Here is a 25,304-nt window from a genome sequence, read left to right on the forward strand (position 1 = left end):
ACACTACATCAGGGGCAGAGAACGTCCAGCAGATCTTCAGCCTTGTAATCACAGACAATCGTGTACCATTCACCAAATGTTTGTGAAATGTTTCTGCCTTTATATTCAGTTATCATAAATGATTATTCAAAATATAACTTTGTTTTGTTAGTAAATAAATCAGAGAGAGAAAGAAAGAGAAAAAAGAATCTTTAAAGAACTTTGGTTTGTAAAACTTTTGTTTTAGAAGGATAATAAAAGAGTGTCAACATGTAAGTGGTAGTAGATAATCCGTATTCCATTTTACAACATTAGTGTGCTGATGGACTGCAGTTTAACTTTGTCCAGTCCATCCATTGCAAATATCAATAAATTCAACACATACGCTAACCTACCCTTACTCAAAGCAAGTATTAGTTTACTACTGAAACAGCATATTAAAATTGACAAGAACCATTTGATCAACATATGTAAATGTTGGTTACACATAAACAGTGTATTTATTTATTTTTGTAGGAAAATAAATGTTTGGAATGAAGAGTCTGTAAGGACACATTTAAATAGTTTCAGTTTGCAGATAAGTAACTGTGCATATGAAAAGAGAAAGAAAAACTGAACAAACAAAACCAGAAAAAGATTGAAACATTTAAGAATACAGAAGACTACACATGGTAGGAATGTAGAGAAGGAGAAAAGAAGAAAATAAAAGAATAGATAATATACTAAAGATGTGCCATCACCTTTGATAAACAAGAACTGAAAGAGTGTAGCAGCAGGAAAGATTAAATAAAAATAAAGTCTATCTAATACAGATACACTTTAACCAAAGCATTTTGTAACAAGTTACAGTCAGCTATTTTTTATAAATAACATGCAATATGTTTGTAAAAGGTGTTTGATTTCATATCTATATTATTATACATTACTGTATTTCATAATATAGTTATGAAATCATATCATATACGTTTATAAGACTTGGGGGAGGGGTGTGTTTATCCAAGAATGACTGCTACAAGATCCCTTCATACTCATGACGATCTACTGAGTATTTTTTGAACTGCTCTACCAACTGATACTTGGCTTCTTCCACAAATAACTCTGGTATACATAAGCTGATAGTCCTCCTAATAGGTATGTCACCATTATATTTTTGGCAAACATAAATCTCTGCTGATCTCTCTTTCACGTATATGGGACAACAACATCCCATTTACATTGATCCAGTACTGGGTTCTTTAAATGCCATTTGAAACAGAAGATGCTTCAAAGCCTTATAAATAGACTAAGACACTATAAGTTTTACAGTGAGAAGTTCAGAACGTGTATCCAAGAACATGCCGTAATCCCATCTATATTCCACATGTTGCCTGTGATAACCAGCTCCCACCCTCAATATGCTCAGCTCCTTTTAGTACCTCACAAATACTGGCTGGAAAAGAGGCAACACATGCTGTGGCTGCTTTTGTGCTACATATAGGCTTCCGGGTATGTGAACTGGAGCTCTCTGACAGACCAAATGAAATGAACTAATTAGTTCATACCGTAACACAGCCTATCCTTCAGCATAGATGCTAATCTGGGTCTTTCCTCTGTACCCAGAGATTCCAAAATGTGGGAGAAACTGACTATTTATGCAATATTGACACTATTTTATATGTGCTTGAAAATTGCCAAGACAATCAATATTAATGAGGGAAGGAAGGAACATACAGACAGTGAACAGTACGATACATAAGCCTTGTTTTCCTAGGAAATCACGAAAAAATCTGATGTAAACTTTAAACTAGTTATGTTCCAGATAGTTTAATTCTTATCTTAAGATATGTTATACAGCACACACAAACCAAGGAGCACTTCCTTCATTTTATCAGTGAACAGGTTTTATTCCTACTGAGCATATGGGCTCAGTCCCTCTAGACACCAGATACTATTGATCTCACTCCACAAGGCTTTATGCTCTTAATCTAAAGCCCAAGCAGCAGCTTCACTAACTTAAATGATGCTGGTCTAAACTGAACTAACCCAAGGCTTCAGATTCTCCAGGGCTTTGAGACTGACTTCACTACAGAGCAGTATGAAATAGGGATGCCTCCTTCTTCCTTTGTAGTCTGCTCACAACATGGCATTAAAATGAATGAAAACCAGGGATGGACTGTGAGGATAATAATTCCACAAAATATTTCACAAAGTCACTATTCTGAGATCTTCTGGTGGGCATCACTGAAGAGGCGAGTAAAAAAAAAAATAATTCTCTCCAGACAGTTAGCTATACATACAGCTGCTTATTACGACACTCCTCACCATTGCCAAGTTGTTCACAACCATATGTACATATCTTTTCCTCTTTTCCTTTAGAGAGGAAAATGCTATTTCCATTTATTTTAATTTTAGAGACAGGAATGGAGAGAGCATGATATATTGATTTGCAGAAAGCTACACAGATTGTCCTGCCTGAAACAGAAATAAAACCATGGTCTCATCTGCATCAAGTCCCAGTGCTGTATCTTCTAGGCCATCCTTCCTACCATAAGACGACTACGGTTTTCAGTAACCAGAAACACACTGTAATTCCTCTCCTGGCCATCTGAAGAGCTTCATGTCTACAACAGAACTCTCCCTTGAGGAAGACGGGCCTACTCATTATCTGGGTGACTTTGTTGTGTACAAACAAATAATAAAATAAAAAAAAACCAAACTGTTGCAGAGATACGTTTCAAGAAGCTATTTCTGCTGATATCAAAGAATTAACAAACAATTTCAAGTACAGAGCTGCTTCTACGTTATCCTGCTGGTGATCTCTCTATTAATTTGAGTATTTTTTTCCAGCAATCACTTATTGAAAGCAGGGAGGGAAGGAGGGAAGGAGAAAGAGGGTGAAAGGCAGGTGGGGAGAGAGGGACGCAGAGGAAAAGAGGCAGAAGCAGAGAGGGAGGGGCAGGAGGAGAGGAAGATTTCTATAAAACCTGCCTGGAAAAGGAATGCCAGTTAGTCCCACATTATGTGGAAGACTCTTATAATGAAAACCACTGATCATCAAAGTTATCAAGTTCTAGGAAACGTTTCTCTCCAATCTTGTTTACAGTTATATATATGATAAGACTGCCTCAATCTTTCAGAATTTGTATTAAAACCACTTCCTTTCCATCAGAATAGTTTAGAGTAAGAAAAACCCCTCCGTATGCAGTGCAGTGAAAGGAAGGCATTTTGGTTTATTCCAGTTTAAAGAACAAATAGTGTAGCAACTTAAATGCTTAGACTTTTACATCTGTCACGCTCTGGAGGTGTTCTTGCTTAGCAAAGCTCAGAAAACAGTATGTAATTCTTAGTACAAAAAGCGTATGACCTAAACTTTTCTTACTCATAAAATATTATAATGAAAACAGATAATAGCTGGTCTTGCACAGACAAGTTTTGTTAGATGCCACATGTTTGATATAATAACACAGCGTTGAATAGTTCATTCTTGTAACTTTAATTTCTCTTTGTCCTTGTTTGATCAAGATAAGACCAGTCCTAAATTGCTTTGGAATATTAGCTGGGTACTATGAATGTATTTTGTATTCTCTCAGCCATAACTCATTATAGGGAACTTGCTTGGCATCAATAAGTCACTATTGCTTTTGTGTGTGTACGTGTGTGTGGGAGTGTGTGTGTGGCTCAATACCCTGCTGCTAGGCTATTTAGTGATAAGATCTGATATAATAAAATATTAATCACAGCTGAAAGGTTGGGTGAGAAATATGAACTCAATTACAGTCCCATATTGTGAACAAAGGGCAGGGTGAAAAAATCCTTTAGTTATAGAGGTTTGGGATAATAAAAGAACAACTAGAACATTAGACTCAAGCTGAGTGCTCCCTAAAAGGCCACCTGTTATTAATCTTCTCATCAGGCATAAAATTTCAAGTAAATTAGGTCAAGATGAAAGATTTTTGCTGCTGATTTTTCGGACTTAACTAATTTAAAATTTCTTTATCTGAGCATTTTTTTCTTTGATGTCATTGCAATTTAGTAATTAGAAATTTGTAACAAGCACAAGGACACAGCAATTATAATTAAAGGTTAGATATCATACACAGTATGCAAAATGATCACCTTAAGATAAGAACTAGCAGTTGGTTCTAAAAGTTTTTGTTTCAGTCAGATTGGCAGTTTCTCAGCACCAAACTGTAGCAGATGTAGTCCTACCATCTTAGAAAGCCAAGGCTTTTTCAAAAAATACCAGCAATGGTATATAAATTATTTTAAGACTCCTTAAAAAATATATTTCTGTTCATCTGTTCAATTTACCTGAGTGTGGAGTCAGATGAATTACCAAAGACTTAATAGAATGTGACCAGATTGTAAACAAGCACAACTGTGAGCCAAAGTTAGTCCAAATCAAATAATATGACCTTGAAATCCTATGGATAGTAGTGAATCATAAGAACTGAGCAATCTTATCTATTATTGCAGGCTAAAATATGCCATTATATCATAAACCAAGATCTTCATTGTCTGAAGAACTGCGTTTTCTATTAACAGTGTTTTCTGTTTCAACGAATTTTGCTGAAACTATGGCAATATGTTTTGGTACCAAGCCAGAAAACATACTTTCAATGAATTTACATTTATGATACTTGGAACAATCCAAAGATCATTTCTAAGCTTCTTAATCAGCTTTATGTTCTTTGCTTAATTTCCTTTTAAAAAGAACACAGAAAAATGATAAGTTCATAAATACGAGATAAAAATATCTTGGTACAGCAAGCGAGGTGCTTTTATAAGTCAATATTGCACCATTTAACTCACCAGTTTTCAGGTTGCCAAGGCCAATTTATAAAACAACTGGTAAGCATGGAAAAACGAGTCAAGTCTTGTCACAGATTAGAAGAAATTAAAGAAAGCAAAACTGTCTAAAATAATTTAGTCTAAAAAAGAACAAAGTTAGAGGGGATCTGAAGGAAATCCTCAAAACTGAAAGCCATGGCAGAGCTGACTGATCCTTTCTTTTCAATTTGTCGCACAGAAAGAAAATATTGATGCACAATCGTACTGAAGTATAGATCAACGAGGAAGAAACAAAAGGAAATTCCAGGAGTCTGAGCACATGCAAACCAATATGCAACAACCTGTGGGATCACACAGCCCATCTTATCAGAATCAGTAGCAGCATTTCTGAAAGTATATGCCTGACTCTCTGATATTCAAAGAAATCTCACTACTGCTTGCAAATTGTAGATCTGCTTCTGACTAGAATGGAAAGATTCGTTACAACAGACCTTCAGCTCCAGCAAAGTCATTGACAGTACCTGAACCACCAGATTCTACCTGGTTCTTTCCTGCTACATAAGACAAGGAAGAAACAAACTTGTTATTTTCCTTATTTCAGAATATGACATAATGCTATTACCCAGTCTTCATAAATCAGGTAGAGAATATATCTAGCAAGGTCTAAATGACCATTTCACTTGGATTCCCAAGAAAACAGGAAGGCAGACTCCCACCTAAAAGGGACATTACTAGTTCTTTAAATCTACATGAGACGAATGTGTTATGTCATTGCCACTAAATAATTTTGAGATTCAAGTATTTTTTAAGAAATTCTACATTACATTGTAATCATTCTACAATGTTGAGAGTTGCTGGATATAATATGATAAAATATGGTACTGGAATTAAAAGGAATGGAGTAACACAAAAAGAGGCAGTCTTTGTGCAAGAGCCTGCCTGAGTCATTTCTACTTTTAAAGAAATCCAGAGCCACTTGCAAACCACAGGTTTCTTCCTGAATAGCCCTGAAGAAGATCAGTAGCTACACAAAGATAAAGTATAAGAATAATGAAAAAAATACTCTGAGAAACAGCATGATGTTCTTAAAGAAGAGGAGTATTTCCTCAGGTCTAAATCTGTACATAAATGATAAGATACACTATTGCTCATTCTCCTGTATTGAGCTCCCAATTTATGTTTATTACGTAAGATGCTGCATCCTAGAGCAGTGGTTTTCATCCTGTTCTCTGCAAATTCCAAGGGATGCACAGTTTGCAAAAGGTAAGAAAAACAAACATACAGCTTATAGATTTAATATCGCAACATAAAGATCTGCACATACACTGCAACATCTTCAGGGGTTTACAAATTTAAAAAAAATCACTTCTACTGAGAAAAAGTAATTACAAGTAAGGAATATTCTATTTCAATATTTTCTAGTAAATCATAAACTCCTACAATGCTGTGACCATACCACATGAGATCTTTCTATATTCTACAAAGCTGTGCACTGGAAACTCACTACTGAATTTGGCAGGGGAATTAAGCAAATAGATGTATTAAAATGAGTGGTTTATAAGTAGAGGGAGAATGCTTATTTTCTCCCTTTTTCAAGAATGCTCTGCAACCTGCCGGTTTGTGTGCAGCACAGAAAGAAAAATATTTGCTGAGGCAGCTGAATGAATACACCAGCCAATTTCAACAGGTTTTTCGATTCAAAGCTTGAAAACGGTTTACTGCTCATTAAAGCACTCACAGAGGATATGAAGTTTTTAATCTATTCAACCAGGGGATACAACATGGAGCACGGAGAGACTAGCTCAAACAGATCTGCTGCGGTGGTTTAAGGTGTTGTCTCATTTGTCCATTCTCTCCTTCTGCCAGATGCTGTGCTTTCATGGGAGACTTGGTGGAAAGCAGCATGAGCCTGTGCTTCAGTTGCAACTGAAAAGCCTAGCTTTATCAGTTAAGCAGCCCAAGGCACAGACACATTTTCTCCTGCCAACTCTGCTGTGGGAGAGCAGGACCATAGCAAAAATAACCACAACAAAATTCTAGTCTCTCAATGCTATTGTCTCTTTCTCCAACTTAAATGCAGCGCGTCCTGGTCCAGCAGTTTGGAAACGGAGATTACTGTTTGTGTTCACTTTCAACCTTTCTTCTCTACAAAAAAGCTCTGCAGGGCACTCTAATCAGCAGTGCAGAATGATGCAGGCAGATACAGAAAAACAGTCAGTTTTTGTGGCATTGTCCCCAGTTTCTCAGGAATTCTGTGGATAAATACAAGGCTGATCTTCTATTCTGTCAGTGAAGGTATAATCCTTCCTCCTCCCTGCACTGGGAATGACTTTGGTAGGATTAGGTGGTGTAGAAACCTTGGCAGCATGACACTGTACAGCTCTTCCCACAGGAAATCTGGCTGTAGATAAAAGATTCTGCACAGTTCAGGATTAGCACAACTGTTAAATACAGATGAGATTTTGGCCTTGTGCTTCTACTACCCTACGAGACTAATCTTGAAAACAGCTTCAACTCTAGATGTGAGAACACGGTTAATTCATTCGCCCTTGTCTGATTTCCCCCTGGCAATTTCTCTCTAAATTCAACATTTTTATAATGCCTTAGACATCCATCCTACTGCTCTCTAAGACTGTTTTAGGCTGAGGCATTTATACTGCTCCTGACTAAAGAGTTGCTGCTTTCAGTTGTAGAGCCCAGTTAAGTGACTCTAAGGTTTCTTTATGTCATTTAATGTAATCCAGTTGAGCAGATTAACTTTTATATAGCAATGCTTTAGAGTCATGACACTTGTTGCAAATACCAGTAATTTCCTTTCCTGCTTAAATGAACAGCGTAACAGGAAGAAAGTTTTCATGTTAATGTTCAGTAAAATGAATACTTTTTCAGCATCCAGTATGGGAAACGACGGTATTTCACTCAGAGCACATCTATAGCTTTTCTTCCTCGTTTCATGTAGCATTCCTCTTTATTCTTTTGTCTCCTTTAATACTACTTAACATCAAATAAAAGCATTCACTTGTTTGCTTGCAATGCATGATCAAAACGCTTTCATACACACAGAATGGGTCAATCAAATATTATTTATACTGAGAGCTAAGAATTCCCCCAAATTACTTTGTCCTGGAAACCACAGTCCTCCTGCCATACATTTATGTATTAGTAACAGAATCTTTTTAAATGCAGCCATTTAGTGTTTGCTAGTGAATAAAGGGCTTGTATACATTGCTCAAAAAACACAATACCAGAAGAAAAAATACTAAGGTCAACGGCAGTATGAAAATGCACAATTGTCCAAGAAACTATGGAAAAGGCAATTAAAATGGTACAGGTTACTTCTGTGTTGTAACCAAAATTATGAGAAAAACCCCACTGACTTTTGGCTCCCTGATGAAGTGAACCCTAGTCTGTGTAAGCATCTTGGCAAAAGCTTGTGCTTTTTTTGGGCATTGTCATGTACAGAAAACTGAAAAGGGACTTTTGTCACCACAGTGCCATGTGACTAACTCTCTCACAATACCGTATCTCATAATAATTTCTATATATTTGTCTAGCACCACCTTCCTGACATTTATATCTGTACCTGTTTCAGAGCTTCAATTCACCACTGGGGAGAGATTTTATATTTGAACTGTTACATGCTCTCTGAACTGAAATTGTTCTTTTCGCTCTCTGAAGTTTATTCCTCTGAAGTATTTTTAGAAAACCACCATGTTTTCTCTAGGCCTTAATTGGCTAGCTGAAACAAGTCTAGTTCTCTTGGTCCCCCAACGTGTAACACAGGTTTGCCAATTCCCTGATTATTTATGCCATAATGCTCCGCTGCTGTGGTGCCAGTAAATCAGTATTTCTTGGTAGATCAGAAATAGTCACAGGAGTTGACATGAAGTCCTGCCAGTGTCTTGCACAACTGCATTTATAGGTTGTCACCTTTGCTGAAAACCCCACCTGCTGTGTACAGCCTATGGGATTGAGTGCACCCTGAGCAAGTTTGCTGACACCACCAAGCTCTGTGGTGCAGTCAACATGATGCAGGGAAGGGCTGCCATCCAGAGGGACCTTGACAGGCTTGAGAGGTTGAATGGGGGCTACAAGAAAGCTGAAGAGGGACCTTTTACAAGGGCATGTAGTAATAGGACAAGGGGTAACGATTTTAAACTGAAAGAGGGTAGATTTAGATTAGATACGAGGAAGAAATTCTTTACTGTGAGGGTGGTGAGACACTGGAACAGGTTGCCAGAGAACCTGTGGTTGCCCCCTCCCTGGCAGTGTTCAAGGCCAGGTTGGATGGGGCTTTGAGCAACCTGGTCTAGTGGAAAGCTGTCCCTGCCTGTGGCAGGGGGGTTGGAACTAGATGATCTTTAAGATCCCTTCCAACCCAAACCATTCTGTGATTCTATGATTCTATTTGCCTATTTCACAGTGATGCCATGTTTTGGTGATTCACAGTCATACCACAAGCCATCAATACACACTTTCTTCTCCTCTGTTATTTCTAAAAATGAGCCTCTATCTTACAACATGCATCCTTTTTATTGGATCACAAAATGCAAACTTTGCACCTCATTCTGTTTGTGGGAGGTTAATCCTGAAGGCTATTCAATATTTTCTGTGCAGCATTCCAATCCAATCCTGCAGGCAGGATCTTCTTTTACTGCCAAATGGATTATAATGTCTTATGTTTATATTTTATATCTATAAACAAAACATGCAGAATGTTATTGGGTCATCAGTTGATAATTCAGTACTTCATAAAACAGCACAATGAACATGTACTTACATCATGGCCACTGGTTTAGAGCTTTTGTGAGCCACTTACTTAAAAATACATAGCTAATGAAAATACTTGTGAAAGAAAAGCAACTGCATCTCAAGGACCACAAAAAATATAAGGTATATGACATGGTTAAAGCATAGAAAAATTGGTGTGCAATATTGCCAAGGCTTCAGTACTAACAGGGCCCAAGCAGCTATAGCTTCCAACATGATCTGCAAGACTGACTTGAGTGCCTATTTAGTCAAATGGGTGAACAATCACTAAAAGCGACTCCATGCTTTTCACTTCATACATCTCACTTCGGCATCCAGCACTTGAGAGCAAAAATACTGATGAGACTCAAACCTCCACGAAAACAAAAGAACTGTAGTGAGATGGTAAGCCAGAGAGGAAAATCTGCTTTCACATTGACATTAAGGACATGGAAGAGCACATGCACAATATACAGTAAGATCAACAGTGGAAGCTCCCAGAGACAGCAATGGGTTATACGTGCCTGACAACTCCTAACCACAGTTTTATAGGAATTCAGAATGAGTCACTCAGCACTGTGGCTACAAACTGACATAGAGCTACTGTGATACACTTCGTCAGAAAATTACTTTAAAATGTCTCCAGAAAGTACATCCCCACATAATCCTGTTGAACAACCACGCGGGGAAATGTAGTTGACTCACATACTCCCCCTTCAATCCTTCCACAGTACACAGTAAAATGAAAACAAATCCCTGGCACATTTCAGTAAACACAAGGCAACAGCACCCCTTTCTTATATTTTCAAGGAGTGACCAGGTTGTTCTGCGTTTGTACTCAGGTGTGTATAAACTGAGTACATTTTTAAAAATCATGCAATGCAGTAATTTCCAGTGATGTTCATTTCATAACTCTTTCATTATGGTCCCTAAATTAAAGACCTCCCTCTCTCAATGCAAGTATGCAGAAATACACTTGAGCCCCCTACAAACTCAGCAGGAGAGGGAAACACATCTCTTTACAACTCCAAAGGGCTACTCTGAGATAAAGGTGGGATTGTACCTCTCATTCTGTCTCTATGGGGTGATCAGTGTGCCTGTAACTGAGGAACTTCCTAAACTCAGCCAGAAGCAGCTCCTTACATTTAAAGACCTGAAAGGCACTTTATTTGGGGCTTTACTGTATAGAATCATAGAATCACAGAATGGTTTGGGTTGGAAGGGACCTGAAAGATCATCTACTCCCAATCCCCCTGCCATAGGCAGGGACACCTTTCTACTAGACCAGGTTGCTCAAAGCCCCATCCAACCTAGCCTTGAACACTGCCAGGGAGGGGGCATCCACAAGTTCTCTGGGCAACCTGTTCCAGTGTCTCACCACCCTCACAGTAAAGAATTTCTTCCTCATATCTAATCTAAATCTACCCTCTTTCAGTATAAAACTGTTACCCCTCGTCCTATCACTACATGCCCTTGTAAAAAGTCTACATCTGCTTAGGATACAAATGTCTGAGCTGTCTCATGAGAGGTGTGACCATCATGCCAGCTTTTTCCACAACAACCTAACGACTTGAGCATGTTCCCAGAAACTGGAGGCCACGGTTCAATACTGTTTTCAACCTGAGAGGCTGTCACCATACGGCTCCCACCCTCCGGCCATCTGAACAGCATTACAGTGGTCTCCTACTGAGGCTGGCATAGCATGCAGACAGAAATGCAAGAAGAATCAGAGAACCAGAAGGAGAGCATTCCTGAAGGAACCTGCCTAATCAAATGGACACTCTTTATTCTGTCCATTATTTCTGTTTTTATTCAATGACCATCTAAAATATAACACATTAAAAGTCCCATGACAAAGGAACAAGGACTTCAGCTGTCTTGCTTGCCTAGGAGGAGCTTTAGGAACTTTGTGCTCCTAGTTACAAGTTTCTACTGGTTTACTGAGAACACAGTGATACTTGAGAACAGGCTGGTGCCTCAGACTCACTGAGCTGCCAAAAATCTATCTAAGCTATATGCGTAGCAGGAGATTGAATAGAGAAATGCAACACCATCCTGCCTGTTAAATGGTTTGAAAGGTCCCCAGCAGGGCTTTGGCACTAGTCAGCTACCACTCTCCCCAAAATTTCTAGACATGAATCAGGGCCATTCCCAACTGGCAATCTGTAGGTGGTCATCATGCCTGGGAGCTCTGCAGTGTGAACACGGACTGGTTTTAGCCAGTTGGCCTCAGTACCAAAGAACGGTACACGGAATACAAAATTCACTAGTAAATATGCACGCCTGAAGTCTGAACTCAAGTAGGCTAAGATGAGTGCTGAGTAGCCACTCCTTGGAAAGGGATCGTGGAAAAATGACACTGTTCTGTTCCTTGCATACTCAGAGACCAAGCTGTTCATTTTAGTAAGCAGATTTAAGAAACACATGTTTTGTCAATTCTGACTGAAGTTGGCAGTCCAGAGACAGCAAAACAGGATCTGAGTTCCAAGAGTTTATGATTCACCAGTTGAATTCCTGCTGGACTTCAGCCTTCACCAGGGAGAATGGAAAAACCCAGTGGTCCAAAGGACGTTAACGTTAACAGAGAACTAGCCTAGCTGAACTGGACTATCACACTGTCAGAATGAGAGGCAAGCAATACAGACTATCATCAGGAATCATGCAAAGATATGGTCTCCACTGCATCCTACTTAAGGCCAGCATGGATAAGGAAGGCAAAAAAAAAAAAAAGCAGAGCCTCAGTGCAGCAAATTTTTCAGTTGTTAATTATAACAAAACCCATAAGAAAGTATTGGTGAGTTATGAAACTGAAAAATAATCTCTTCAGAGATATGGAATAATCTATTCTCTCTTCTATGCTGGAATTACTTTAGCTTGCTTTATTTATCAGAGATTAATTTTTATTAATCACACTGTTAAATGACAGATAACATAACCCCCATTTTCAAGAAGAGAAAAAAGGAAGACCCGAGGAACGACAGGCAGTCAGTCGCACCTCTGTGCCTGGCAAGATCATGGAGCAGATCCTCCTGGAAACTATGCTAAGGCACATGGACAATAAGGAGGTGATTGGTGAAAGCCAACATGGCTTCGCTAAGGGCAAATCATGCCTGACAAATTTGGTGGCCTTCTACAATGGGGTTACAGCGTTGGTGGATAAGGGAAGAACAACCAACGTCATCTACCTGGACTTGTGCAAAGCATTTGACACTGTCCCACATGACATCCTTGTCTCTAAATTGGAGAGACACGGAGTTGATGGATGGACCACTCGGTGGATAAAGAATTGGCTGGATGGTCGCATTCAAAGAGTTGCGGTCAACAGCGCAGTGTCCAAGTGGACACCAGTGATGAGTGGTGTTCCTCAGGGGTCGGTATTGGGACCGGTCCTGTTTAACATCTTTGTTGGCGACATGGACAGTGGGATTGAGTGCACCCTCAGCAAGTTTGCTGACGACACCAACCTGTGTGGTGTGGTTGACATGCTGGAGGAAAGGGATGCCATCCAGAGGGACCGTGACAGGCTTGAGAGCTCGGCCTGTGAGAACTGCACGAACAAGGCCAAGTGCAAGGTCCTGCACATGGGTCGGAGCAATCCCAAGCACAAATACAGGCTGGGCAGAGAATGGATTGAGAGCAGTCCTGAGGAGAAGGATTTGGGGGTGATGGTTAATGAGAAGCTCAACATGAGCCGGCAGTGTGCACTTGCAGCCCAGAAAGCCAACTGTATCCTGGGCTGCATCAAAAGCAGCGTGGCCAGCAGGTCAAGGGAGGTGATTCTCCCCCTCTACTCTGCTCTTGTGAGACCCCATCTGGAGTACTGCATCCATCTCTGGGGCCCCCAACATAAGACGGACATGGACTGGCTGGAATGAGTCCAGAAGAGGACCACGAAGATGATCAGAGGGCTGGAGCACCTCTCCTATGAAGACAGGCTGAGAGAGTTGGGGCTGTTCAGCCTGGGGAAGAGAAGGCTCCGGGGAGACCTTCTAGCAGTCTCCCAGTACCTGAAGGGGGCCTTCAGGAAAGCTGGAGAGGGATTTTTTTACAAGGGCATGTAGTGATAGGACGAGGGGGAATGGTTTCAAACTGAAGGAGGGTAGATTTAGATTACGTATTAGGATGAAATTCTTTCCTGTGAGGGTGGTGAGACACTGGAAGAGGTTGCCCAGAGAAGCTGTGGATGCCCCCTCCCTGGCAGCGTTTAAGGCCAGGTTGGATGGGGCTTTGAGCACCTTCCACCTAGTGGAAGGTGTCCCTGCCAACTAGATGATCTTTAAGGTCCCTTCCAACCGAAACCATTCTATGATTCTATGAAAAATCCAAGGACAAGTTCTACTGTGTAACAAAAAAGAATTACAGCATTTTTACAGCAGAAGCAATTATTGTACTGTTCCCTTAATGAAACTGAAATTGACCCTTGTGCTGTAAATAATTATATTTGTTGATGTAAAGAAGTTACAATTACGGGCATCAATAAAACCCCATCCCTTCTCTATCACAGACATCCTCAAACAAGTTTACTAGCTGCCTTACAGGTTGTAAAACTATAATGTAGAAATACAGTTTGCAGGCAAGAGCTGACCCTACAGCATACAATTCTTTATGTTTACAGACCCTTAAACAATAGAAAGGATGCTTGTGGCAAGCAAATTAAAGAATGGGCAGGAATTTCCCTTCATGCTCTTTAGACCTTGTGGTTTCACAGTATTTCAAAAGGCTGTATTTTGAACATGACATTTCAGAATACTAGTGAGTTAGCAATGCTACTTGAACATGTATAGTAACATTATTCCAACATAACCATTTTCTTTATCATAAATCCACCCAATATCTAGACTGTTTTATCCATGAGCTCTTGAAAGGCCAAAGTTCACTTTTCCTTTTATTGGGAAGCTTTCCAAATCTCCCCTGGTTAATGCACAGTTTTGATATTTCTCTCCTCAGCTGTGTCTACATGAGATTTACTTTTTTCTCCTTACTGCATTTCCATGCAATGCCACTAGGAGTAGAAGGAAATTTCAGTAACATGCTAGCATTACATAATGTGCTAGGTAGGAATTGCGAGAGGACAGAGCTAGAAATACAGGTATTGCAATGCTTTTATTTGCAGGTGCTGTTGCCATGTTTTTGCCCACACAGAACATCAACACATCTCTTATTGTGCAAATCAGCATTCTCCCATTTCAAAACTCATTTGTTCACTTATCCTGAATTTATAATCATACTCATGAAGTCTACTACCTCCATAATTCATGCGTGGGAATTAACGCTGCACTCTTACCATGCAACATAGAAACTCAGACTGAGATATCAGTACCTCTTCTCCGAGAAGTGGATTGCAACTTGAAGGCCCAGCCCCAATGCTGCCACGTACTCACAATAGCAATGTGAGTGCCCTGTGGCCTCTTCAAGGTTACGGAAAACATTCTGAAATTTTTGTATTCACAGTATTTTTTGTATTCAAAAAGCCCTGCTGCTTTTTGTGTTCCAGTGATATCTGCCACTGCTTTCCAAACAGCCTGGCTAGCTTGCTAGCTTTGGTTTGGATTTTTTGATTGCCTATGAAACAATTTAATCTGCTGATCTGCCAACCAGGTGAGTGTTTTTGTGAAGATGGTAGGTTTCAAGAATAAAGATAGTTAGTGGCTTCTGTGGAAGGCTGTCTGTCAGATTGGAGAGTCCTGCAAAAGGTCTCTCAGGCTTCAGATGATCCCTTTTCTTTGCATGGAGGTGTCTGAACAGTATTGCGTACCCTAACTTACATGGCACACAGAATGCAAACTCCTACTGCCAGCCTATGAGACAGTGAGTAGACACAGTGACAAAGCAGAGGGAACGGGCACACAGAAAGGCGGCTGACACTCATGGCACTAGTCATCCTGAAGGAAAGAGATGGGGCCCTAAGACATGTCCTCCTGTCTTGCAATGTGTGTGGCAGGGATGGGAAGGCAACTGTGGCATCTGCTTTGTTTGCAGTGCATGGTGGTTCCAGTGGGGAACTGTTGCGTTACATGCGAGTCTTTGCATTTCAAAGGTGACCACCTCAGTTTAATTTACTCCTTCCTACTGCTAGTCATTGGCTAGGAATTAGGTGTCCTCTGTCATTCATTTATGAACCATTATACGATGAGTGTTGTTGAAATGGCTAAGCCATATACAGAATGAAGTACTCCCTGGACTTGGGCTGACAAAGGTTTCTTTACACCATGCATCTTTCTTTGAATCATGCTGTTTCTATTCCAGGGACCATGCGCAGATGGCCTTAATTCCACCTGTGACAATGAACCCAGTATTTACAGGGTGCCTTTAAAGGTCTGGATTAGGCCAATAAGAAATGAAAATCTCTGTGGAATTTAGACAATCTGAACACATCACGAAGTGTTTACGTGATGAAGCATTAGAAAGCGCTTATCACTTTAGATAACATGTAGTTTGAAATTTCTGTGCTAGTTTTCAGCTGCACTTCAAAATACTTCACAACATAATATGGCCTTTTGGGCTGAAATATAATATACATTACTTCTTCAGGGAGAGAGATTAAAAGTACATTTCAAAATTAAGCACTTCAAATAAAGAGATGTTTGCTTTATTTTCCCAGTATAGTTGTTCTTATTTAGGGCACCCAACCTGCATGTTGAGGAAGCTGGGCACACTGATGATAAAGGGAATGCATTGAGAGTACACAGACTACCTTCACTCTAGCACACTCTCAGCTTTCAACTCACGTAATTCAAAGCTTATTTGCTTCCTTCTGCATGTTTTCTTTAAGGTAATTTTAAATTATACTACTTGGCAATTGCTGCAATTCTCTCTCTCCCTGTCATCTTGTCTGGGCCTTGCAGACCCAGGTGCTGCAGGACTGATCCCACATACTCAGTGCAGGAAGTACTCTGGCATCCTAAATGCCAAGTATTGCATCCACAGGGCATTGCTAGCTGACAGGCTTGGCCCTCCTATTCTCCCACTTTAGGCTGGAACAGGAAAGTACCAACTGTCTGTGGCGTCTGTAAGAGCAGAAAGGGTGGCTGAATGGGCCATTAACTGATTAGAAAGGTTTAATGGGGCAAATCCTGCTAAGGCAAGCTCTGTAATGTAATATGAGAAAGAGACCAGGAGGCAGAGTAGAGCCTGGATGGTCTTGCCTTCTTTCTTACCCTTCTTGTTCCTTTCCCCAATCTGCTGCTCCCAGAGTGCTTGCTATGGCCAAGTAGTTCTGGTGTTATCTGGGCCAAAATCTTTGCGATGTTTACTCTTAAAGGTTTTTGAGGCTGTGGCACAGAATAGCAGGAGGAGGGTGGTAAGGTGACAGCATTCTGCTGATTACGTAAGCGAGATAAAAGAAGTGGAAACACTCAACCTTTATCATGGCAAGACTGAATGGAAAACTGTGCTACCAAGAAAACTTGCTTCCCCTCGCTGAAGCTAAAAGCTTGCAGGAAAACTTTTCCAGAGAAGGTCACAAGAACCTTTTATAGAATGTGGCAAACAATCTAAAGCTCTTTCTAATGTAGATTAATATATAAATAACACTAAATACATGCAGTCACTGAGCATTACATTTTTCATTCCTGTGCACGAGCCAGATCTTTGCAATAAATCGGCATTCCTTAGCTGAAGTAAATGGAACTGACCAATCTATGTACCTGCAGACAGTTTGGCCCCTGTGTCTTTTAAACTTCAGGCCAACTTGCCCTGAAGAAGTTAAAGGTACAAACGATACTGCCTTGGAAGAGTGAGTCCCTCAATAGATGCTGAAGAGCCCTCATAGAAAACATATTTGCATTTGTATACTTTTCATGCAAATTCTTTAAAACTTTACTGATTCTTACAAACATATATCTTTGAAAAAAAGAGAATATCCACAATAAGACATGTATTACACAATTCCCACAGAGCCATCATCTTAAATTAAAAAAAAAAGCCTTGCAAATTACAATCATTCTAAAAATCAAAATAGCTTAGCCAGCTGTTAAAGAAGTGCATACATTCATCATTACTGAATGCGCTACTGCTTTAAACACATATAATTCTGAAATAATCTCCTTGAAATAAACAGAGCAACAGCCATAAAATGTGCTGGACTTGAAATTGAAGACAAAGCGAGCAGTATTTGTTGTATTAAAACTCTGACAAAATACATTTTAATCATGTCCAGTCTTATGAATTCTAAAACAACCTGGAATGCCATTTGGCCTTCATGATTAATGTGTACTTTATCATTGTAAACAGAGCTTCCTGAACATTTGTATAAAGTCCGCTTTTTGAATCAACAATAAGCATTGCCCTTTCCTTTTATGTTGTGGTGATTGTGTGTGGATTCTAAACAAGGTATAAGATACCACGATTTTTCATATTTAAGTAAAGAAAAAGAATTTAATCACAGAAAAAAGCTGGAATTCTGAATGACCTCAGGTATTAGCTTTGTTGACTTGAATGATAGAATTTGTGCTCTCCTTATCCATCTCAGGAATTAAAGAATTTTATGTGACATGGCTGATGTGTTGATCAATAAAACAACCACAATCATTTACACTGCAAGTTTAGTGCAGTTTCAAAAATCTGCATTAACCAAGCCAGTAGTTGTAGCAGAATCAATAGACAAGGTATCTTGCTTAGTGGTGTGCATAAATGAAGTATGACTAAACTTTTAACACCCAATGAATACAGATTAAGATGATAAAATCCATATGCAGAATGTGTTCTGCAAGCTATGCAATGACAGTGTGCTTGAGAATGTAATGCACAATAAAATGTTAAGAGTATTAAGAAACTCTTACTTTAATTTTCACTCTGCTTTACTCAGTATTTACATTGTGAGTTTGCAGTCAGCATTCATTTTATTTTAAGATCTGTTGCGTAGGACCTCGGTAAATTTGCTGCTATGTGTTCATCTGTCAGTTCTACAGCTTCATGTTACTTTAAATCTCTCCTCCTATTTTCCTAAGCACTCATCCCCTTATTTGGCACACTTTAATCTCCTGACTAGCTCCTTTCTATTGTCAGTGAAGTTTCTGATGTGTCACTACTGCTATAGGAGTCAATCATCTTTAGTTCATGATGCAGATAAAAGGAATGAAACTGTTTTTTATTAATGGTCTACTATGTTTGTGTTTAAACAACAATGACTCCAACTGGTATTATTTTAATCCAGATGCTTGAATTCAGGACTACGCTATAGCTTTGTGAGATAAAGTAAGACAAACATCAAATCATTCTGTTTCTAATCTAATCTGCTAAATCAAACAGTTTCATTAAATCTGCTTTAACTGCTTTCTGTTTTTTTCTCAGCTGGTTCAGACTTACTCAAAGTGTTACATTTTCTTTTTAAAAAGTTGTCTGAATGGTCAACAGGGTGGCATTTCCTAAATGCAGACCTACATATATATAATATATAATGCAACAATGAATACGTTGCATAGTAAAAAAACCTAATTATATGAAACATTGAATATTCTGAAGAAACCCAAAGAACATTTATTTTCATTCACACATATATGAGTATACCAAATCTGTATTTCCTAAAAAAACAGAAATTACCAAAAACCTTAGCATCACAATGGAAAAAAAGTTATAGTCAGTCACTATAAGTGGAAACTCTTCCTACAGTAACAAAAGAATTAACCATTTTTGATGATACGTGATTAGCCAAAAGGAAAAACATCCTAAACCTCTGAAAAGTCTGTATTTCTCTCATCTGTATTTTCATTTATTCAGAGTATTGAGGTCATTACTGGTTCTCATGCAAAATAATCTAACCAGTCCTCTGTTTTATATTAATCAATGAAGGACTTACACAGTAGTGTGTATCTGGCGGTGAAATAAACCTCTGCAAATTGGAAATTCATTAACGAGTACTATATAACACTAAAGAATCCGAGCTACTGGTTTCCAGGTTGATTTTTTTTTCTGTTTCTGCTATCATGGTCAATTAAACGTCAATAGTTTATGAATGTTACAGTACACATTGTTTAAATTGGCTAAGTTACTAAGAGTTGACTATCTTAAATCTGTGAAGTAAACAAGAAGAGTGAATATTAAAGACAGTAGCTCAGCATAAAAAATGTGACATGCCCTTGAACTTATAACACTGCAGCAAGCAATTACCTTAAAGAAGCCACCCACACAACAGAACTATGGCTTTGTTCCTTATCTTCAAAGAACAAGCCCCTTGCATCTGGATCAAATCCTTTAAACAATACATGAACACTCAACATCAAAGCACTTTCATTTTCTTCAGTTATTTAATTTAATTAGAGCTAATACAGACATGAATTTAGACACTGATTGCTGTGTAGAAAATCTCCAGAAAACATGTTCAATAAATTAATCAATTCGGTTTTAATTTTATAAAGATTTTTCCCCTGGTACCTGACAGGAGCGCCTCTGCTCTGTGCAGGTTTCAGCAAGACTGTCACAGTGCTGTCAGTTTGATTCAAAGGTGTTTCAAGTTCATATGGTGGCATAGAGGGTGCTAGAATAAGAAAAGAAAAGAGGCAAAAATAATCATTATTCCCGTATTTCTTCTTTCAAGAGCTGTATCTTTATTTGAATAGGTAATTTTCAAGACTTCTTCAACTATAAAGACCATATTATAGGTCCAAGATGCTTTCTGTTACAAGTGTGAGACAACTGTTAAATAACTTCAGAAAAAAAAACCCCAAGGAACCAAAGAAATCCCAGCTTACTGCCAATTTCAAAACAGGAAACAGATACTAGTAGGAGTAAGTTTGCAGAAAGTGTAGAGAATCCATGACTTGGAAATGAAAAGTTATCTCAAGAAGAGCATCTGCAAATGTGCATGCTGAAGTGACTATAGTTTTTGAAACTGAGCCTAGCTTTCTCAGTATGTCAGTGGTATTAGGATGTACTCTCAGAATTTTTCATTCCTGGAATTTTAACTAGTGCTGTAACTGTCCTGGGTCTGTTGTCCACCACAGACATAATTTACAACAATGAAGCAGGATTATCACCACCAGAACTTATCTTAGTTTGAAGTCACACTCAATAGTACTTTTGCAAACTGGGTCTTCATTAAGGAATTACAGTTGTGATTAAAACAAATGGTGCCTCAGTTATTGTCTTTTACTGTTGCTACTTTTTTCAGTGCTATCATCTAGTTGCATTTTTATGATTATATTGGATGGAAGGCTGCTTGGTTAATTGGTTGTTTAGCAGTCTGTTGTATCCTTATTGTCCAGTTGTTAATGATGATATACAATTAACAGATTTAAAGGCTATAGAAGTAAAAAGTGGTCATTGCAATTATCTTTTCTGACCATAGGAATAATGAACTTCCCTAAACAAATTCCTGCTTGAAAGAGAAAATACATTTGGTAAGGGAGAAGATCTTTTCTTTAGCAGGTTCTTCCAATGGCTAATTACACTTCATGTTGAAGCTGGAGACATATTTGGCATCTCAATTTGTTTAGCATCATCTTCCAGCCACTGGATATTTTGTGTACCACAGTGATGAAGTTACTCGCAGTACATTATGCTCCACATACAGGTAATATCAACCTCTAGGCTCCTCTAGTGAATTAAACACCTCCAACAACGTAAGTCTTTCTTTCAAGTGTATTTTCCAATCCTTTTCACCTTCCCAGTAGTAACTGTATCTACTTGAAAGATATATGAACTTCTCTCTCCTTTATCCATATGGCCCTATATATCCAAGTGAGGACTGCATTAACACTTTTGTCCTCAACTTTTCAGTCTGCTGTGAAAACATTAACATCTTCATCGCTTTTCATTGATATTCACCAGTTTTGAAATGCTTCACAAATAAAAAAATTAATCTTTAAAAACCTCCTTGTAAGCTGAGAGGGTTTTATTCTGTTTACAATCCTGGATATAAGACTCAAACAGAGTAATCATTTTAAGTAATTTGGGTACCCACTTTGAGAAGCCTAAAGGCATAATATTCCAGAGACACAATTTTCACATATTTCAATTTTGCAGTTTTGAATTTCCAAAACTTGTTCACATAATGCCTCATTCTCAAGTTGCCCATCCTGAAAATAAGGGAAGCATAGAGTAACTGCATCTCCAAAAACTGTATGAACTCTGAATGTTTTTGGAACATTATGTCATTTCTTGCCCTTGGTCTCCTGCCCACATCTTAACAAGTCTTGTAATCTTCCTAATTTAGGACTCCTAGGTCTGTACTTGCACTCTTTACTAATCTTAGTCTCCCTCCACCAAAATTGTCTTCCTGTCCAGGATATGACTTGTGGTTCTCCCAGTCCCACCTTTTAGACCTGGCTACTTTTTCTCTTCTCTACAGATACCTGGACATTATCTATTCTTATACTTTTCTCCTGTCTAGGTTAGGACTATTCCTCCTCCACACTGCCCACATGTGAAAAAAGAGCTTATCAATAAACAGAGAAAACAGGAGATATTCTTCCTGTTCACAGTTTTTGCAACTGCACACCCTGGTCTTCAGCAGCAGAAAGCTCAGATGCACTAAAAGGTAAGGTCCTTAGAGACTCCCTATCTATCTATGTTGGGCCACACTGAGTTGGTGAACACACAGGCAAGGCTCTAAAAGCTTGGACAACTTAAATCTATTTAGTGAGATCCAACCTCGCCTTGAACACTTCCAGGGAAGGGGCATCCTCAACTTCTCTGGGCAACCTCTTCCAGTGTCTCACCATCCTCACAGGAAAGAAATTCTTCCTCATATCTAATCTAAATCTACCCTCTTCCAGTTGAAAAACCATTACCCCTCATCCTATCACTTCATGCCCTTGTAAAAAGTCCCTCTCCAGCTTTCCTGTAGGCCCCGTTCAGGAACTGGAAGGCTCCTATAAGGTCTCCCCCAAGCCTTCTCTCAGCCAGGCTGAACAGCCCCAACTCTCTCAGCCTGTCTTCACAGGAGAGGTGCTCCAGCCATCTGATCATCTTAGGGGCCCTCCTCTGAACTCGTTCCAACAGCTCCATGTCCTTCTTATGCTGGGGGCCCCAGAGATTTGTTTGGGTTTTGGTTTTTGCCTTTTTTTTTGTGGAGAATAAATATTTTTTTTCCTTTGCTTCTGTGCACAGCCTTTATCTTGACCCATGAGTTCCTTTTCGTCTTATTTTATTCTCTCCTGTCGTGCTGAGGAGGGGAGTGATAGAGAGGCTCGGTGGTCACCTGGCAGCCAGCCAAGGTCAACCCACCACAATGGCCATACTGCCCCACTCCTCCATTGTGTGCAGGGGGCCAGGACACACATCAAAGGCCGCACTCACCCACCCCTGGCCCACGGCAGATGCTGTCTCTGCTCCTGCATGGTGAAGGGAGCCAGCGGCTCACAGAGGGTCAGGGGGCTGGCGCCCCTCGCAGACCCAGGGGATGCAACCGGTGGTGACTGTTGGCAGCAGCGTTCGGTGGCCAACAGCCTGGTCCTCATGCCTTCAGCCATGAGGCGGGATGGTGCGGGCTGAAGGCCTGTGGCGCGCAGCTGCCCCTCGTCCTGCTGGGGCCCAGCACAGGCCCCCTGCTGCCCTGAGCAGAGGGAGGAACACCGGTGGGAGCTGGAGGCACTGTGGGCTGAGCTGGAGGGCAAGCGTCTCTGCTCCCATGAGCTGTGCCACTGGGCACGGCCTGAAGGTCCTCCTGGGCACCGGGACCATCAGGAGCTCCTGCTGCCCTGAGGGAAATGGGCCTCAGGCCCCAGCAGTGGCCAGAGCTGCCAGATCGAGCCTCGATCTTTTCACCTGGCGCAACAGGAGAGACCCCCCGAAAGCCACAGCGCTGGGGAGCAGGCAACATGCCAGGCTGTGGTGGATGCTGTGCTCCAGGTGCCAGAGCCTGCAGGGGAAGACCTGGTGCTCCCTGGTAGCACCTGCAGTTGGCTGCGGGTGCAGAACGCCTGCCTGCAGCATGCGCTGCAAGACCTGGAGAGGCAACGTGATGCCCTTGGCATGGAAAACCATCTCCTGAGAAAGAGAAGCTCTCTGGAAGCATGCAAGGAGGCAGAGAGGCTCCATCAGAAAAATACCTAGCTAGCTGCCCTCACTGAGCAGCTGCAAGAAAGATGCAGGTATCTGCTGGACACCATCGAGCACCTGATGAATACTCCAGTGCTGCTGCCCATCCAAGGCTCTGCTGAGGAACTGGGCATGAAACCATTCCCTCAGCAGAGGGCTGGAGAAAGGAGAGAGCCTGCCAGAGCTTTGCTGGCACAGGACCAGCAGAATGAAGTCTCGCAGAAGGCGGCTGAGGAGCTTCAGGCCCAACTGGCTGCAGACAAAGAGGGCTCACGTTGCGTGCACCCTCAGCCAAAGGTGTGAGAAGTCACAGGGGCAGCTCACAGAGATGAAGGATGAAAACACTACACTGTCTGAAGAAAATTCTTGCCTCCATGGGCAGATGTGCTGGGCAGAAAAGGTGCAAGCTGAAAATGCTGACCTGAAGCGGCAACTAACATGAGTGGCAGAGGAGCGAAATTCTGTCACCCAAGCCATCAGCTCTCTTCAAAACCGATTGAAAGATGCATAGAGCAAACTGAAAGCCATGAGAGAAATGGCAGAAAGTGCTGAGGCACAACTAAAAAGGGATCACACAGACGCCATGCAACTCTTTCGAGCTCAGGTGAGTGAACCGGACAATTGGATTCAGAGCCCCTCAGAGTCACCTTGGGCAGAGGACATTCCTGGGTCCTGCCTTCTTTCAGAGAAGGACCCCACAAGTGAGACAGAAGAACTGGTAGCAGGCAAACAGTCCGTCATCCTGCAGGCTCTAGGACAGCAACTGGGAAAGCTTTGAACATTCGTAGCTCAATACAGCTACAATCCTTGTGATGGTCCCAGTGAGCAGCCTGAACTAGAGCTTCCTCTAACTGCTGGACAACATGTTTCTGTCTTTGGACAGGTGGACGAAGATGGTTCGTCTGTGGGAGAGCTGGTGGATGGCACAAGAGGATTCATTCCCTCTAATGCTGCTGAAGAAGATTCAGATGATGACCCGGAAAATGAGAACTGTAATGATCCTCGTTATTAGATTTTCAGTCTCCCGCCTATTTTGGAGGAAGATGAAGAGGATCTAGATGTGGGTGTCAGGGGCTAAAAAAACCAGAAACAATGGATTATAATATACATAGCCTATACGACCCTCCAGATATCATAGAATCTGACAGAATTTGAAAGCACTTCAGTAATGTATCGGTCTCCAGATTTTTTCATGATGTCAGCCATGTTCCTGAAATGGAAGAAACCCTTCTTAGTATGAAAGGCAGAATACAAAATTTCAGCCCACACAGCTGACTTTTCACAAAGTTGTATGCAACAGAAAATAGTCTTCTAATAGAGTGCCCATCAATTTTGATAGCAGGCACTGCTACGAGCTCTGCTTCTGGTGATACGTATTTACATACAGATCATTTCATCCATCAGTGCCAATCACACAACTGTAGAATGAAACATGGCAACTATTTACAGTACAGAATAGTACTACTCAACACTTAGAACAGGAAATTAAGAGTATTTTATTCAAATAAAAATGCAGTCTAGAGTCAGAGAAATGAAAATGCCATGACTCAATTCAGAAATTGGTCAGAATGCAGTTGCCACCTCATCTGTTCTAAAAAATAGCAAAACCTTTTATCCATAAATGTTCAGCATTTCATTTCACATCTCTCAAAAATGGAGAGCACTGGCCACATCAAGAGCCTCAAAGCCTCACAGTGAGACAATGAGATTACATGCTAACAGCACTGCAAAGAGGGCACCATATTCAAAAGCTAAAATTTCAGTTGTGATTTTTCAGTGATACTAAGAAATGTATGCATTCTGCTTCTATTCTAAATTCATCAAGAGAT

The 25,304-nt window shown here is 40.4% G+C and overlaps 1 protein-coding gene across 9 annotated transcripts in view; it reads right to left on the reverse strand.

The window, feature by feature from the left end:
- The window catches only part of PTPRM (protein tyrosine phosphatase receptor type M), a 522,696-nt gene that overhangs the window by 203,229 nt on the left and 294,163 nt on the right, over positions 1 to 25,304 (reverse strand). For all 9 annotated transcript variants that reach the window (XM_068397302.1, XM_068397300.1, XM_068397299.1 and 6 more), the window contains exon 11: positions 19,870 to 19,972. In XM_068397302.1, the coding sequence (XP_068253403.1) occupies positions 19,870 to 19,972 (103 nt within the window). The remainder of the gene's footprint in view (positions 1 to 19,869; positions 19,973 to 25,304) is intronic.

Source organism: Nyctibius grandis, chromosome 3, assembly GCF_013368605.1.
Source record: "Nyctibius grandis isolate bNycGra1 chromosome 3, bNycGra1.pri, whole genome shotgun sequence".
Taxonomy (NCBI): domain Eukaryota; kingdom Metazoa; phylum Chordata; class Aves; order Nyctibiiformes; family Nyctibiidae; genus Nyctibius; species Nyctibius grandis.